Below are 16,632 nucleotides of genomic sequence, written 5' to 3'. Positions count from 1 at the left end.
TCATTGCGCTCTGTATCTATGGTTATTTATTCTGTCAGTGTCAATTCTTTAATTTTTGTCACTCACTTTGTTATTAAATATTCTCGCGTTCTTGGATATTTATTTTAATTCGTAATTAGTTCCAAATCCCCTATTATATCCAGGGATTTCCTGTGTTCATTATTGGTCTTATCACGACTTCTAAATTCATAGTTTCATCTCTAGTTTTTTTACAATGTCTTCAGAAAGTTTCGGAGTAGTGAACGAGTTAGCTCCAGTATTTCGTCCTTATATTCAAAATGTTTATCAAGATTTGAAACTGGGTAAAATATTATGAATAATTATTTTTAAAAGGAAACAATACATTTTGAATTTTACGTGGAACTATGTGATTTTAGGTTTATGTAAAACGAAAGTTGACTTTGAAAGAGTATCCGGCAACTCAGATGGCGGTGAAAGCCAAATACGAATTGTTTTACCTTATTGCTCAAAGAAGCTAAAATGGGAAATTATATTTGATGCAACAGCACCCTGGTTCGCGCCAGATTTCAGATTTGATGACGATAGCTTCCTTATGAATGTTGATGAACAGTTTTTAGAAGAAAAAGTTCCAAGTCTGGCCAAATGGAATGAAAATGATCCTAAAGCACTCAGTGATGTTATATCGGAACTTATCAATGTTTACAAACTTTACCAGGTAAACTTTTTTATGTAGTGTAAAATGTATTTAAAAAATGAAATACAATATACCTACATTTAATTTACAAAGCGAATTAACTAAGCATTGTAATTTTTTTTTTTTCGTATACTCAATATACAATTTCTTCAACAGATAAAAAAGTTAAATGAAGATGACAGTTCCCGAGCATACTTTGAATACAGTGCTTTACTTGGTGATGCTCTAACATCTGAGAATGATATTGAAGTATGGGTTGGCAGCCATGTCGTGGAGTTCTTAATCAGGCTCAATGTAGATACTTCAAGATTACCGGAGTTGTATAGTGATGGGTAAAATTGACTTTATAGCTATATTATTTTTCAATTCCTTTCTAAACGTTAACATCCATATAATGTATATATTTAGCATAGCAATAGCAATCAGTATAAACTTGTATTTATGATAAATTATACATTCTGTTTTTTTTTTCAGAATAGAGAAGAATCCTGGAATAGACACAGCATTACTACTAGTGAGATACCCAAACTCAACAAATGCTGAGTTGATTCTGTCACCAGTACTGACTAAATCACTGGGGAATATATCATTACCTTTGTAAGTACATAAGACTAAGAAATACTTTGGTTTATATAATGTGAAATTCTAAGTTTAATTTAAAATTGCATTTTAGGATGCATCAGTCAGGAGTGCTTATGGATTATGTTCCCATGGTGACAGAACTTTTAAATAATAAGGTATTGTGACTAAATAATTTTGACTAATATTACAAAAATATCTAAACTACTTAGCAGATTGTCAATATAGTACAATTTTATTTATTTCAGATAAATGACTTGCTGAACAATGAAAAGTTAAAGCGGGACTTGCTTGCACAACTTATTGTAAAGTATGAAGGAGCTGTCCTAGAGCATGACACCAATAATGCAGCATTCTTGTTTGAGATGAATAGCTTTCACTGGATCTTACAGATAGATATTGGTTTGTAACATGGCTTTTTTTATTTAAACTTTTCTTTGAATATTTTTTTATATGCTCTTGGACAATTGCATATAATGTCTAATATTTTCAGGTGTTAAATTTCCAGAAAAGCCTCCAGTATTAACTCTAAGATCGATTTATCATTGCAATAAAGGGAAGCCAATATACAAAGTTCTTTCAGGCTGTCCATACAATAACTTTGAAGGCTATATTGAACAACAAGTTGAGATTTTCAAAAATGAATGTATGGGACTCCCAGCTAACAGTCAACAGATTCTGACTTTGGAAAACTAATAGCAAACCAATGCTTTGCTGTTAATTTATGGCTGGGAATCATAAGCGGATCAAGAACCTTACTAATGTTAGATTAGATAAGAATTATCTATAAAAATATTGGTGAGTTCACCATTTATAACGATCAACTAACCATAAACAGTCATATATTCTTGTCACCCATTGGTGACACTTGGTGACACACTTGTCACCCATTGGTGACACTTGGTGACACTTGGTGACACACTTGTCACCCATTGGTGACACACTTGTCACCCATTGGTGACACACTTGTCACCCATTGGTGACACTTGGTGACACACTTGTCACCCACAGCTGAAAATGGTTTAGTTATTGTCTTAGTTATATGATGCAACTTATCGTAAACCATTAAACCAGATTTTGTAAGATTTAACATTCTATATTGTAAGAGGATTATAGTTTACAGTGTAAATAAAAGAGTTCCATTTATTTTTAACATTTTTTATTGCATTTAATTGTTAGTTAAGTTCTTATCCAATGTATTATTGACATTATTTAGGTACCAAATTAAAATTAGAACTAGCTTTAATGTTTCTCACATATTTTCTTAGGTTTTACTCAGACCTTGATGAAACATTAGTTCACACTAAAATACGGATTGTAGGGCCATAAACAATACTTCTCACTACTCCAAATGTTAACTACACAATCTAATATCCTTTAATATGCATTATTAAGGAAATTATAACAATCATGAAGTCTGTATCAAGACGACAAGTACTGTTACTTTGTGAATAATAATTTAAAGTATAATCACAAAGAGTTTCCACAGTGACAAACTCATGTCGACAGAAGAACCCCACAAAAAAATAAATACTTAATTATTTTATGTAAATTCATGCAACACGCATGATCAAGCACTGAATCTAATTAGTCAATTTATTATTTTCTTTGGAGCCAATAAGCTCATAACGATATCTCATATACATAACTTTCATTCTGTCCCATGCATTATCAAAGGAGTCCAGGGCAGGCCTGACGTCAAGAAGGGCGAATTGGTATTTGTTGTCGACTTCTCCACCATCATAGTAGTCAATTACATAGCGCACTTCTTTTCCACATCTGTCGACGATCCAGTCATGTCTGTCAAATGGCAGCTCATATCTGAAAACAATTTAATTTTTAATAAGTTGGATGTATAAACTGGTCATATCATATAAAAATCAAGGTGGAGTGGGCATCTTTAAAAAGGATTCTAAGCGATCCACTTGCTAAGTAAGAATTGGTTTGGTATTCAACAATTTTTCAAACTGTCCTCAATGCTAAAAGACACATTATACAGAATCAGGTCTCACAACTTACCCAAGCCAATGTCTGATGCGAGCCCTAGGGCTGTAGTCTGAAGCTTTGCCACCAAAACTCTTCAATCTTGGATGTCCACATTCCTTAGCATGAAGTGCTTCCCATTTTAAAACCTCTTGCCATGCCTAGAAGTATAAAAATACATTTATTAAAGTTTTTTCTCCAAAGAAATACTACTATGAAGCTAATTTTAATTTTAAATAATTTAGAAATAAGGCATTACCTGCTCATTGTTGGCATTATGTATTTTAATGATGTCATCCATATCTTTCTGTTTGATATCCTCATTCTTCCAGCGCCATCCCTTGCGTAACATGGCATTCCAGAACATTTGTTGGCTGGGGTATACCCAGAACTCTGTGGAGCCATCTGGCATGGCACGGGGAATTGAGGACACTTGACGTTGGGTGGGAAGTTCAAATGGCTGGTCTGGGGCAGGCTGCTGGTTAGCTGGCGGCATCTAAAACAAACAAACATAAAAGGATAAATATGCAATCCATTATAAAAATAATTTCCTATTAAAAAATTTGCTGAAAGGAGTCAACTAGCAGATTATCCTTCCTCATATGTGTAATGAACATCTTAAGGAAAATTATTAATTCATATTTGATTTGGGTGCCAATGTCATAATGTTCTGCACATAAATTAGGTTTAGCCATGTCAAAATGTGTATATGTAGTAAGCAACTATGCACATAGTATAGAGAACTTCAGCAGACCAGTACTTAGCTCAAACTATAAAGTCAAATTCATTGATAACTTTCAATTTTATTAGAACTGCTTATTTTTAAAATGCATTTTGTATGAGTAAGAAACCTTAGAGGTACAGCCCATGTACGGGGTCAACAACCATGCACATAGTTATAGTCTTTAACAAATTTATTTGATTTATACTGATTGGCATGGCAAATCAACAAGCTAGGTGCAAATTCCATGAGTTAATTTAGTAACAAATAGGTCAATGTAAGTGTTTGAAGACTATGATTGTGTAATGAATGACTATGAAGGTTATGTTATTAATTTCATACATGTCTAAGCTTTTATTTCGGGTGTTTTCAGCTTATCAGTGATTAGTTAGCTCCGGCCTTGAGACTTACCATGTTGTATGGATTAACATCATTGCCATGCTGCACGGGGCATTCGGATGGTCGTTTTGTTTCTTCGGGTTTAGGATCGGCTTGCTTGTTGTGCATTGGACATTCTGGCGGTGGGTTGGACGTACCCGAAATGTTTGGCAATTTTACGCCAGCCTCGGCCGACACTGTGTTTCCCATTTCGCTGTTTGAATTACGTAAGATAGGTTAACACAAAAATAACATAATTTTCAGCCCTTCCTTCAAAGGACCTTTGTAACAGGTGCTCTTTATTAATCGAATAATTAATATAGTGTCTTTCACAATGTATCGACAATTTATTTGAACTTTTGAAAATTGACTGCAAAATTTCCGATTTGACCACACCAGGGATAGCAGAAATGTCAGTGTCAGTCAGAGAGGCAAGCATAGACTACCAATATCAAAGAGCAAGAACTCTATGATAATGTGACTGAGGACACTAGTGATGTACTCCCTATTTGTTCATTTCAAAATCGATTACAAAAAATATTTAGGGGTGGCATAAAATATATAAAGAATTTTGGAGTTCTAGGGTGGTTCTATCATATAATACACGTTTGGATGGGATGATAGTATATAGCTGCTTCTGACGTTTATTGAAAATTCCATTAAGGTTAAAACCCCGATTGTGTATTGTCTGACCCAGGAATCAACTATAAATAACTCATATTATGAGCAACTTTTTGTATTGGCCTTACAGCTTTTTGACTTCATTAGTACACCTTCTCAATGAGGGTTTTCTGAAATGTTCTCCGTGAGATGGCAGCGCTGTAAGTTACAGCCTGTAACGTCAGGTCCAACTACATACCTGTCAAAACATTATTTATTATATATATAACATTATTTATTTATTCTTAAAAACGTTACAAACGGAATATTGTTTTCCAAAATGCCACAGTGTTGTGCAGTGCCTATGTGTGCAAATAAAAAAGGAGGACATAAGTTCCCTACAAAAGATAAAAGCCGATTAAAACAGTGGCTTGTAGCCATTCGTAGAGATAAATTTACTCCAACGAAAAATAGCCTCGTTTGCAAAAGCCACTTCACAGAGGACGATTACCAGCTACCGAAGGACTCAGTATTAGAAAAACGTAAGAATATGTTGTACTTATTTATAATGATAAACTTTAGTTAAGTCACCTTGATTATGTCTGTGCGCGACTAACCTTCAATGATGTAGTGCAAACGTTTTTTAGTACTTGCCTTATCAAAAATTACTTCATTAAAACATTATATTTATTGAATTATTATTTCAGCCAGACCTGTGTTGAAACAATGTGCAGTGCCAAGTCGATTCCCATGGAATGAAGAAAATTCTAGCTTGCATCAAAAAAAGAAGGAGCGACATCAAAGGCGTTTGGCGCGAAATAAAAGGAAAATTAGTGTCCAAGTACACATAAACAATGAAAAAGAGAAGGACGACACATTCCTCATGTCAAACTTTTGCGAAGTAGTACTTGAATACGAGTAGAAACAGAAAGATATTGGTATCCAATGTGATTTATATGGAAGTGATAATCTCAAAACATTTAAAGAATGTCCTCCAAATGAAAACAAAAAAAAAATCTTCAATTGCAAATGTGCTGGATATAACCAATGCGGCCGAAGTACAGTTTTATACTGGTTTCCAAGATTATGAACATATCAAATTCATATTTAGTATTTTTGGAGATGAAGTAAATTGTTTAAAATATTATCCTCAACTGAAAACATTGAAGGTGCCGTTTCTAAACCCTTGTGATCAATTCCTTCTAGTGTTAATTAAACTACGCCGGAACATGCTATTTACAGAACTCGCCTTTCGATCGAAGATTGATAAAACGGTACTAAGTAACATTTTTATAACATGGATCAATTACTTATATTGTAAATTGAAAGAGTTAAATGTTTGGGTGCCAAAACAATGCATAGATAAAAATATGAAATACTATGGCAAGATTAATCCATGCACTGTGATAGTAGATTGCACGGAAATAAAAATAGAGAAGCCCAAAAATCCACTTACACAACAACTTACATATTCCACTTACAAATCAGCAAATACTCTAAAAGTTTTAGTTGGGATTTCAGCATCAGGCTGCGTTACATTTGTGTCCGATGCATATGGTGGATCTACGAGTGATCGTGAATTGTTTGAAAAATGTGGACTTATTGATAAACTTAAACCTAATGATATCATTCTTAGTGACCGTGGCTTTAATGTGCAAGACCTAGTGTGCCATAAAGATGTTACAGTTAATATGCCAGAATTTTTAAAAACTACTGATGGACAATTTGAGACTTCTCAACTGACAAGGTCAAAAAAAATATCTTCAGAACGGATACACGTTGAAAGGGTCATTGGTTTGGCTAAAACTTTTAAGATCTTAAGCGGCAAGTTGGATTCAACATTGGATCAATTTTATTTTATTTGATGTCGCTTTTACCAGTACTGTTTTTAACATTTTATTTTTATTAACATTTTGCCCAGCTCACCTATGCAATTCCTATCCACATGCCCAAAAATATTTTGCATATTTACATAACAACCCGGTATTCGAGTCCAACAGCGCAATTGTATCGGAACGGGACCCTTATGCCCGAAAACCCGGCGTCCGGGTTCACTTAAGCCCCGCCCACCGAGCGTAGGGCTACCCAAAATAATTTACTAGAATATAATTATTGTGCATTTTTGATCAGAATAAAGAAAATAAATCCCGTCTTGTTATTTAATTTATTATGTTGTTAAAGAGACTATTTTTTTAATTTTAACGTACATTATGTTTGTACGGTTCGCTTTGTATGTACACGGAAAATAAAACACCGGATTACAGTTGTAACACACTTAATCGCTCGGCGGTTCCCTCGGGCATGAGCGCGCCTAGCGAGTAGCGACTCGCTAGCCACGCTCCCCGCCACCGACCGTCGCGCCATCTAGCGTGCAACGTTTATTATACGTAGTACACTACATATCTACCTTTTACAAAATTAGAAAAATGAAATGATTGTTGTAGCTTACTCATCAGAATCACAATACAACCAAACAACGTCAGACAAAATTTAATCAATTATTTTCAATCAATCCCTCATTTCCGTCGATCTCTGGAGAATTATTTGGACAAACTTCCCATTTACCCTCAACCTTCTTGAGATGTACAATGTTCCTACGAAGTCGCTTTCCATTTTCATCGTTTACTACTTCGACGTCATTACCGTCCTTATTGACGACTGTGTGCGGCGCATCATTGAACGTAGTAGACAATTTATTTTCCTTGATCATATTTTTTACGTATACTTTTTCTCCAACTTCTATATTTGATTCTGTGGCTTGTCTTTTCCTGTCTGCATACTCTTTGCCCTTAGTTTTCATGGTTGTATCTCTGTCTTTTGTTTCCAGATCTACTTCAGAAAATTCAATATCTACCACTGATGGTAGTTTGTCCCTGAATTTACGCCTGAAAAAAAGTTCACCGGGAGGTTTCCCGGTTACAGAATGAGGTGTACTATTATACATGGTCAAATATTTAAGTAAATCGTCTTGCCAATTAGACTTTTGAGTTTGACTTATACGTAAACGCTTTAATATGTCTCTGTTTTGTCTCTCAACCTCACCATTTTGTTGTGGCCAATAAGGAATGCTATGAAACAGCTGAATACCAAATTCTTTGCAAAAATTTTCAAAGTCTATACTAATGAACTGTCTGCCGTTATCGGCAGTTATGCTCACTGGTGTACCTAATCGAGAAAATATTTCTTTAAGTATATTGATTGTATGTGTTGAGTCAGTGTTTTTTGTAATTTTTATTTCTTTATATCGACTATAATAATCTATGACTACTAAAAGGTAATGTCCAGTAGGCAAGGGTCCAAGATAATCTATAGCTATATCAATCCAAGGCTGCAATGGAAGTTCCCGTCTTCGCATAGGATTCGGAGGATTTGGAGCCGAAACTAGAGTGCAACCTTTACAAGATCTGACACAATTTTCCGCGTCCCTATCAATTTTGGGCCACCATACTTTTGACCTTAGACGTGATTTCATTCCTACGATGCCCGGGTGCCCCTCATGAGCTGCAGCTAAAACCTTTGGCCTCAAGGTGGAAGGAATGACAATTTTACTCCCTCGCAAAAGCAAATTATCTTGGAAACATAATTCATGTTCAAATACCTTGTACGTGCTAACACTTTGTTCCCAATTATTATTATAAACTCCATTTTTAACTAATTTTAATTCCGGGTCTCTCTCGCAGGCTTGTGTCAGCTCATGTAAAGTGATCGCAGTAGGACGAGATTCGGCAACGACTAGGTTTAAATAGTTTTCGTCATCAAAAGGTTGTGGAAGCTGGTTAGTATTGACACACAACCGTGACAATGAGTCTGCAATATTTTTCTTACCTGGACTATATATTATTTTAAAATTGTACGACTGTAGTCGTAGAACCCAACGTTCGATTCTCGCACATGGTTTAGAATCTGGCCCGAATATTACCTCCAACGGTTTATGGTCACTAATGAGTTCGAAACTATCCTTCCCAAACAAATAAATGTCAAAATGTTCTACAGCCCACACTAGCGCCAGAGCTTCTTTCTCTGTTTGACAGTAACGTTTTTCACGATCTGAGAGACTTTTATTGCCAAATGCAATTATTCTGGGTCCATTTTTACCATGCTGAACGAGCACAGCACCTAACCCAACAGGACTAGCATCCGCGTACACTTGTGTACGATCTAGTGGGTCGTAATATCCCAGAGTTTTAATTTGTGTTATAGCCCGTTTTAATCCATTAAAAGCTCGTGACCTTTCGTCATTCCAATAGGAAGTAATTTCGGTACCCTTGTTTAGCTTCAATCTTAATAGTTCGCGTAAAGGTTCGGTCCAAGTTGCTAAATTAGGGATCCATTTCCCAACATAATTTACTAGACCTAAAAAACTTTGCACTTCTTCAATGACAGTTGGCTCACGAAACGATTCTATTGTTTTAATATATTTATCTAAAGGCTTAACTCCATCACAAGACAACTTGTGCCCTAGAAATTCTATTTGTGCAACCCCAAAAACACATTTTGCGTCATTTAATAAAATATGGTTACATTTTAAAACCTGTAAAACTTTTTTGAGTCTCTCCCCGTGTTCATTCCTATTGCTACCATAAACAACAATGTCGTCTATAAAATTAACTACCCCTGTACAAGGTAAAAGTACTCTTTCTAGATTTTTTTGAAAAAATTCAGGCGCACAAGAAATGCCAAACATGAGCCGCTTGTATCTAAACAGGCCTTGGCTACAAATGAAAGTTGTGATGTGTCTACAATCCTCGCTTAGTTCTAATTGATGAAATGAATTTTTTAGGTCTAATTTAGAAAATATTTTGGCGTCTCTAAACCTTGGCATTAACTGATCCATGGTAGGTAAGGGGTGTTTTTCCCTGATAATGGCTTGATTCGCTCGCCTCATGTCTATACAGATACGGATATCTCCATCCTGTTTTAGAACAGGTACTAGAGGAGAGATCCAATCAGATGGGCCATTTACAGGTTCTATGATATCCAAATCAACGAGTTCTTGAATTTTTTTATTAATTTTAGACTCTAAGGGAATTGGTACTCTGCGACAAGGCTGAGAGACAGGTTTGACAGACGTATCTATGGGAATATGGATTTGGACATCTTTAAATTTAGGGAACCTACCATCAACTGCATTTACTCCTATTCCCAGTTTCAGGACTCCAAGTTTGATAGCTGTGTCTTTTCCAAGCAAATTCCTTGTGCCGTTTTTCACTACATAAAAAGTCGCTTTGACAGTCGGAAATCCGCTATTAACCATTATGGTCGCATCAAATGCCCCCAGAATCGTCAGAGGATTTTCACTTCCATATGCCTTGAAAGTTTTGTCTGGGTTATTGATTTGGTTTTCAACTCGAATCTTCTTGCTTTTGAGAACACGCCAGGTTTCGTCACCAATTATATTATATTTACTTCCAGAGTCGATCAACATCTCTATTCCAACATTGCCAAGAATACACTTAACAGTGTCGTCACCTTCAATGTGGAAAATGTAATCAACCTCGTCTGACTTATTTTTTGACTTTTTATCAGGATGTATAGCCTGATTCGGTTTAGACACATTGTCATTAGCTTTGCGTTTGTATGCCCTGGTTCTACACTGTTTTCGATAGTGTCCAATGAACCCGCACTTGAGGCATTTTTTATCACGGGCCGGACATAACTTGCTATCACTTGGATGGTTACCACTACATCGCGAACATGAATTTGAACTCGATTTATTTTTAACTGAGCGCGTCTCTAATCTATTCACTGAAATCTCTTTACTAGGTCCTGGCAGTCCAAAGTTATTGAGTTGACGGTTAACAGTTTCTAAAGCGTTGGCTTCGGATATAATTTTATCAAGTGTGACGTCATCACCGAGTGTCAAAATTGTTTTTCTTAATTTAGCTGACTCGCATTTTTCGGTGATTTGATCGATCATATTTTCATCAGGAGCGGTAAACTTGCATTTCGAACTTTGATGACGAAGCCTAACAAGAAACTTATCAAATTTTTCTCCAGTTTCTTGTTTGATAAGCCTAAACAAATGACGCTCATATACCCTACTTTGCTTAGGTGCGAAATATTCATCTAGTTTATTAATGGCAACAGTAAAAATATCGGTGTCACTGTTAGCCACGGTTTCTAAATGTGCTCCAGGAATATTATAATAAATTTCTTGCAGGGATAGGCCACCCATGTGTAAGAGAACTGCTCGTTTTGCTTCAGCTTTAGTTACATTAGTAGCAATTAGGTATAGCTCTAGTGCACGTTTCCATTTTTCCCAACGTAAACCCACCGAAGCTGGGTCACCGTCACAATCCAATGGTTCTAGTGGCGGTAAGTGTGACATGTTATTGTTTTGGGACTACCTGTAACAAGGATTAATACCCTTTTGTAGGTACCGTTCTGATTTTTATAGAACTACCTCTCAATATATTAGTTAACATTAGTCAACATATACATGTTTCTTAGGTACCGTTCTTAATTTTATAGAACTACCTGTAGATATTTAATTATAGGTACATGTTTTGTAGGTACCGTTCTAATATTATAGAACTACCTCTCAATATATATTAGTTAACATTAGTCAACATATATACCTACATGTTCCTTGGGTACCGTTCTAATATTATAGAACTACCCCTAGATATTAAGTCAACATTAGTTAACATATTACAAGTAGGTACTTATATGTTTGTAGGTACCGTTCTGATTTTCATAGAACTACCTCTAGATACATCAGTCAACATTAGTCAATGTAATGTTTTGTAGGTACCAATCAAGTAACATAACCAGTCCTGTTTATAAAACTCCTTTTGTGACTCGATACGTAAAATTAAAACATCTAAGAAGGATAATGGTTATAATAAATAATATATGTAGTTCATGTAGACTAAATGTCAGTAATTATTCCTTTCACTTAAGTAGGTACTTATAGCACGGTAAACAACCGTCTTTTTTATATATATTTTAGTTACCTATATTTATTGTTATATTTATTATTATTTAATATATTTTTTAGTCTATCTACATCAGTTACAAAAGTTTATTTAATGATAGTTTGCGAAAGACAGCGCGGAACTTAAGACGGTACCGTGAGCAAATGACCTTGAGCCTCAGCGTCATACAAACTCGCGCAAGAAATAGGTACGTAGCGAGAACGTTCATATTTTGGATTAAAATGTTTATAAAATAAAATGTTCGTTAAGTAAAATGTGTTTTGAAAAAATAAAATTACCATAGTGTTCGTTATTAAATTACCTATCTATTAGTTTAGGTAGCAAATAAAAATAATAGGTTGTTACTTTACGAGGAGATGCACTTATTAGTGATTATTTCTCAATTCTGTGGTTTTGTTGTGTTGTGACCCTATAATTAGACATTATTCTGCTCAAAACTAAAGAAACTACCATTCAAGAGTCAAGAAAGTCTACAAATTTTATGTATTTTTATTAGTTGGTAGGTAGGTACCTATTTGTTTTAGACAAAGAGAAGTTGACTTCAAAAACTGTACGGCTTCCGTTGCGTTTTGCTCGGGAATGTACCTATTCGTTTCATTATGCTACAAGGAGTATTTCATAAACAATCACCGGTTAGTAAATGATTTACCTTTAAATCAGTTCTTATTTTACATATTGGTACATACGTTATGCTTTTGTGATCCTGGCAGGGTCGCCACTTGTACGGTTCGCTTTGTATGTACACGGAAAATAAAACACCGGATTACAGTTGTAACACACTTAATCGCTCGGCGGTTCCCTCGGGCATGAGCGCGCCTAGCGAGTAGCGACTCGCTAGCCACGCTCCCCGCCACCGACCGTCGCGCCATCTAGCGTGCAACGTTTATTATACGTAGTACACTACAACTATAAAAATATATTAACAATCATACATATTTTTTGCTATCTTTGGCAACATAAATTGAAAAAAGAAAGCTTTTACTCGAGGGATTATAATATTTTGTATAAATGAATCATTTTTTTTAACATTTATTATTTTTTCATCAACATTAGTCCATATAAATAAATCACAACAATCTCTTCCTGTGACAAGTAACTGCGTTTGGATTTGGTAATAATAGTTGCTTGTTTCTTTCAGTTGCAAATACTCCGAATCGCGCTCTAAATGGAAATAATTGTTGGATCCAATCATTTCTTCCTTTATGGAATATGGACATTTAACTTCTAAAATGTTGTTATCTCCAATTAATCCATCAGGAGAAGCGCCAATGAAAGGGTACTGCACAGAAACATATAAACCACAGCGTTCTACTTTTTTTCCAGTTTTCCCCTCATATGCTTCAATGAGGGTTTTCTCTACTTTTTCTACCACAGGGTGGCGCCACGTATGCGTCTGGTCCAAACAGCTGTCAAATAGTATGGAATTGTAGGGTCCGAACTTATTGTTTATTGAAATTCTGTTATAGTGGAAGTGTTATTGATTTTATTATGGACTACGGTCAGAATAAGGTTTCCGAACTAAAAATTGAGGTTAGACGGCCGTGCTTACTATTTTCTTATTACATATAAGGCTTTGTGCATATTTTTCTTGGTCCTTTTTAGCAGTAAATTTACAAATCTCACCGACTCTTGAAGCAGTCACTCGAAAAGATCGTTCTGTATAGGTACCATAACTTTGACTTCGTCTGATTTTTAGTTTTCTTTTCAATTTCCTTTGCTGAGTCAGTAGTTACCTGTTAGGGGCAAAGGATAAGGAAAGTATGAAGGTATATAAACTTAAACAAGCATCTATAATCCCTATGCTAGTGCAATCAATATTCATGATTACATAATATACTAAATAATAAAAAAATCTAGTAGCTAGAACTTCTCATGATTCACCACCTCGCTTGCAACAGGGCCCCGATTCTCCTAAGTTAATAATGTCAAAATCGAATAGAAATCGAATCGCAATATGATCGTAATAGCAGTTTTAACCATATCGGGCATTCTGCTACTAATAAAAGACCAATCGTATTCGATTGACATTTGATTGGTGTGCGATTGGTCTGCTATTTTGATGATTTTGGTCTATACGGTAGTTTGCTGTACAATCATTTTGCAATCGTAAATCATTTGCAGACAAAATGATTCATTATTCAATGAAATACAGAAAAGGATAAAAACGTTTATTTCAACGAAAAAATAGCGGAATGCCACATACGCTTCAATCGTAATCGAGTCGGGATTGGGTCTCAGTCGAATCGAGTCGAACGTCAATCGAATGGCGCTTAAGTAAAATTAGGAGAATCGGGCCCCAGTACAGTCAATAAGATTGTACAAGTCGTAGCTACTATAATGAATAAATTCATCTGGGGCCCGATTCTCCTAAGTTAATAATGTCAAAATCGAATAGAAATCGAATCGCAATATGATCGCAATAGCAGTTTTAACCATATCGGGCATTCTGCTACTAATAAAAGACCAATCGTATTCGATTGACATTTGATTGGTGTGCGATTGGTCTGCTATTTTGGTGATTTTGGTCTATACGGTAGTTTGCTGTAGGTACAATCATTTTGCAATCGTAAATCATTTGCAGACAAAATGATTCATTATTGAATGACAGAAAAGGATAAAAACGTTTATTTCAAAGAAAAAATAGCGGAATGCCACATACGCTTCAATCGTAATCGAGTCGGGATTGGATCTCAGTCGAACCGAGTCGAACGTGAATCGTATGTCGCTTAAGTAAAATTAGGAGAATCGAGCCCCTGGAATAAATGGCTTACAGATATTTTATTAACAATAAGTTGATGATGTAAAGGAAAAGGTAGGTAATCATGGTCATGTATCACATCTTGCATGTTAGCACTGTCCAAAATTCCACATAATCCTATTCTTTTTTGTGACAATGAGCAGTAGTTAATGACTTTATTTCTAACTGTTGCAGCCCATTCTTTTCCCTGACTGATAGAGGACTGTGGTCTTGGATCATAGCACGTACTTCTTTTCTTTTTTTTGCAAACATTATATTCTGCTATTTCATATGAAAGGTTCTCTGCTTTTTTCGGCGAAACATCAAGTTTATTTTTTTTAGGTACATGCCATACTTGTTTTTTTGTGTTGGAGTCATTTTAATGAACCATTTATTCTGCTCTCGGAATTTGAGTATAGCATAGCACAAAACTGACACATGCTTGCAAATGGCTTTTGGTCCTTTCCCTGCTACACATTCACACACCGATTGTATAATAGATCCACTTCCATTACATATGGCATTAGGGCTGCCACCTTTCAAAAACAGTAGACCCGGAGATTTTAGAAATGTCGAAAACATTTTTTTAAAGATTTAAGTATTTAATGAAATAATTAGAAAGTAATGGTAAATTAATATAGGTATGTAACGTTTTTTTTTCAATATAAATTACCTAGCTAGTGCTAGGCTGACTTGAACTAGCTTGACACTTAAAATTATATTTTTTATTCTGCAGGGATTGTTTCAGCATTTCTTCTTGCTCAGGTTTCTTCAAAAATTTTAAAAATTCTTGGCAATTCATATTGTAATTAATCTTTACAATTAATTCAGCCTTCACCATGTCCACTGATAAGCAGTTTCGCTCGTCTGTCCACAAATTTCCCATTAAAGAAAAGACGCGTTCTACGAAAGCATTGCTTATAGGGATTGAAAAGATTTTACCAATTATTTTTGGCAGTTCGGTGAAAGTTGAGGTGACTTTGAAAAGCTGAACCCATCGTAAATCAACAGATAATGTTGAATCAATAGATTGTTCGAACTGAGGAAATACTTGGTTTAATTTTCGGGTTTCGTCATACAGTTTATCTTCGTTTATGACGTGTTGTCGCTTCCCGTTCCATCGGACCCGGAGATATCGATGTTAAACCCGTAGCCCGGACATGAACCATGCAAACCCGTAAACTCCGGGTCAAACCCGGAGAGGTGGCAGCTCTAATGGCAATTGAAGCAAAATAAGTGAGGGCTTTTGTATTTTCAGAATGGACTTGACCTTTGAAAAATATATGTGTACTAGTATTTGCGGTCACTAATGCGAGTAGGTAGTTATTTTGCAGCATATTATAACCTCTTCTGTAGCCTTATTCGCTAACTCCACTGACAGCTCGCAGATATCATCAATTGGTAAAGTGTACATCAGTAAATTGTCAAACAGCTATTTTCTTATTCGCTAACGCCAGTTACCAAATGAGATGACGTCATGTCATCAGCATCAACACAGGCTGATATCCACCATGACTCATTTTGACAGCGGTTTCTGTATCGATAAACGTTATATTGTTATATTGCGATTCCGTAAGCCCAGTGGACATCAAATTGATAGCCAATGACATTTTTTGAAATACACTACAAATAGCAGTGTTTTATGCCTCATCACTGGGATGTTTATACTATATTGTTTCATCAGACATATTAGATTTCTCTAATTTTGCGATTCCAATAGAAATACAAACCCTGAGTCGCTTCCTTTATTTTTTGATAGTGTTATTTTTAATTGTATTATTTTTATTTGTTTTATCTTTCTTTGTGTGGAATAAAAATTTCGCGTGTATTTTTGCTGGCATTTGTGGAATAAGAGACAAAACGAAGTTTATCCAGAATCTAGAAACGTCGTATGCGAGATTGCAATAATTCTCTGGATTTACGGGAGAAGGAATTCATGGCAAATTTCCGTATCAACAAATCAAGGTTTCAGCGAGTTTCGGCAGAGTTACGTCCGTTTCTGCAACGTGCTCAACAAAACACTGCTGTTGCAATTGAGCTA

At 35.5% G+C, this 16,632-nt stretch overlaps 3 protein-coding genes and 1 long non-coding RNA gene across 4 annotated transcripts; 2 read left to right on the top strand and 2 right to left on the bottom strand.

Moving 5' to 3' along the window:
• The first annotated feature begins 63 nt into the window (after positions 1 to 63).
• Positions 64 to 2,380, top strand: LOC110384078 (BRISC and BRCA1-A complex member 2). Its single transcript, XM_021345170.3, has 7 exons — positions 64 to 302; positions 378 to 676; positions 812 to 987; positions 1,130 to 1,252; positions 1,329 to 1,392; positions 1,483 to 1,636; positions 1,728 to 2,380. The coding sequence occupies exons 1-7, from the start codon at positions 215 to 217 to the stop codon at positions 1,928 to 1,930; spliced, it is 1,107 nt and encodes a 368-aa protein (XP_021200845.1). The 5' UTR covers positions 64 to 214; the 3' UTR covers positions 1,931 to 2,380.
• LOC110384079 (holocytochrome c-type synthase) lies at positions 2,377 to 4,760 on the bottom strand. The gene is made up of 4 exons (XM_021345171.3): positions 4,350 to 4,760; positions 3,477 to 3,713; positions 3,254 to 3,378; positions 2,377 to 3,055 (listed from the first exon to the last, which is right to left on the bottom strand). Exons 1-4 carry the CDS (start codon positions 4,524 to 4,526, stop codon positions 2,818 to 2,820), a joined length of 777 nt encoding a protein of 258 aa, XP_021200846.3. The 5' UTR covers positions 4,527 to 4,760; the 3' UTR covers positions 2,377 to 2,817.
• A 244-nt stretch (positions 4,761 to 5,004) lies between these two features.
• LOC126055912 (uncharacterized) lies at positions 5,005 to 7,066 on the top strand. The gene is made up of 2 exons (XR_010276374.1): positions 5,005 to 5,458; positions 5,624 to 7,066. It is a non-coding gene; the product is annotated as an uncharacterized LOC126055912 (long non-coding RNA).
• A 196-nt stretch (positions 7,067 to 7,262) lies between these two features.
• LOC126053538 (uncharacterized) lies at positions 7,263 to 12,754 on the bottom strand. The gene is made up of 3 exons (XM_049835818.2): positions 12,541 to 12,754; positions 10,035 to 11,263; positions 7,263 to 7,801 (listed from the first exon to the last, which is right to left on the bottom strand). The coding sequence occupies exons 2-3, from the start codon at positions 11,242 to 11,244 to the stop codon at positions 7,767 to 7,769; spliced, it is 1,245 nt and encodes a 414-aa protein (XP_049691775.1). The 5' UTR covers positions 11,245 to 11,263; positions 12,541 to 12,754; the 3' UTR covers positions 7,263 to 7,766.
• Between the last annotated feature and the right edge of the window lie 3,878 nt (positions 12,755 to 16,632).

This window comes from Helicoverpa armigera, chromosome 4 (genome assembly GCF_030705265.1).
Source record: "Helicoverpa armigera isolate CAAS_96S chromosome 4, ASM3070526v1, whole genome shotgun sequence".
NCBI lineage: Eukaryota > Metazoa > Arthropoda > Insecta > Lepidoptera > Noctuidae > Helicoverpa > Helicoverpa armigera.
The sequence above is the reverse complement of the archived record's forward strand: the minus strand, read 5'-3'. Positions and strand labels throughout refer to the sequence as shown.

Excerpts from the sequence above, each read along its gene's own strand:
- LOC110384078 (XM_021345170.3), top strand. The coding sequence starts at position 215 with ATGTCTTCAGAAAGTTTCGGAGTAGTGAACGAGTTAGCTCCAGTATTT. Across the intron at positions 1,253-1,328 it reads GGGAATATATCATTACCTTT|GATGCATCAGTCAGGAGTGC; the intron begins GTAAGTACATAA and ends ATTGCATTTTAG. Across the intron at positions 1,393-1,482 it reads CAGAACTTTTAAATAATAAG|ATAAATGACTTGCTGAACAA; the intron begins GTATTGTGACTA and ends TATTTATTTCAG.
- LOC110384079 (XM_021345171.3), bottom strand. The coding sequence starts at position 4,526 with ATGGGAAACACAGTGTCGGCCGAGGCTGGCGTAAAATTGCCAAACATT. Across the intron at positions 3,714-4,349 it reads ATGTTAATCCATACAACATG|ATGCCGCCAGCTAACCAGCA; the intron begins GTAAGTCTCAAG and ends TGTTTGTTTTAG. Across the intron at positions 3,056-3,253 it reads CGCATCAGACATTGGCTTGG|ATATGAGCTGCCATTTGACA; the intron begins GTAAGTTGTGAG and ends AATTGTTTTCAG.
- LOC126053538 (XM_049835818.2), bottom strand. The coding sequence starts at position 11,244 with ATGTCACACTTACCGCCACTAGAACCATTGGATTGTGACGGTGACCCA. Across the intron at positions 7,802-10,034 it reads AGGAGTAAATGCAGTTGATG|GCGTAAATTCAGGGACAAAC; the intron begins GTAGGTTCCCTA and ends ACTTTTTTTCAG.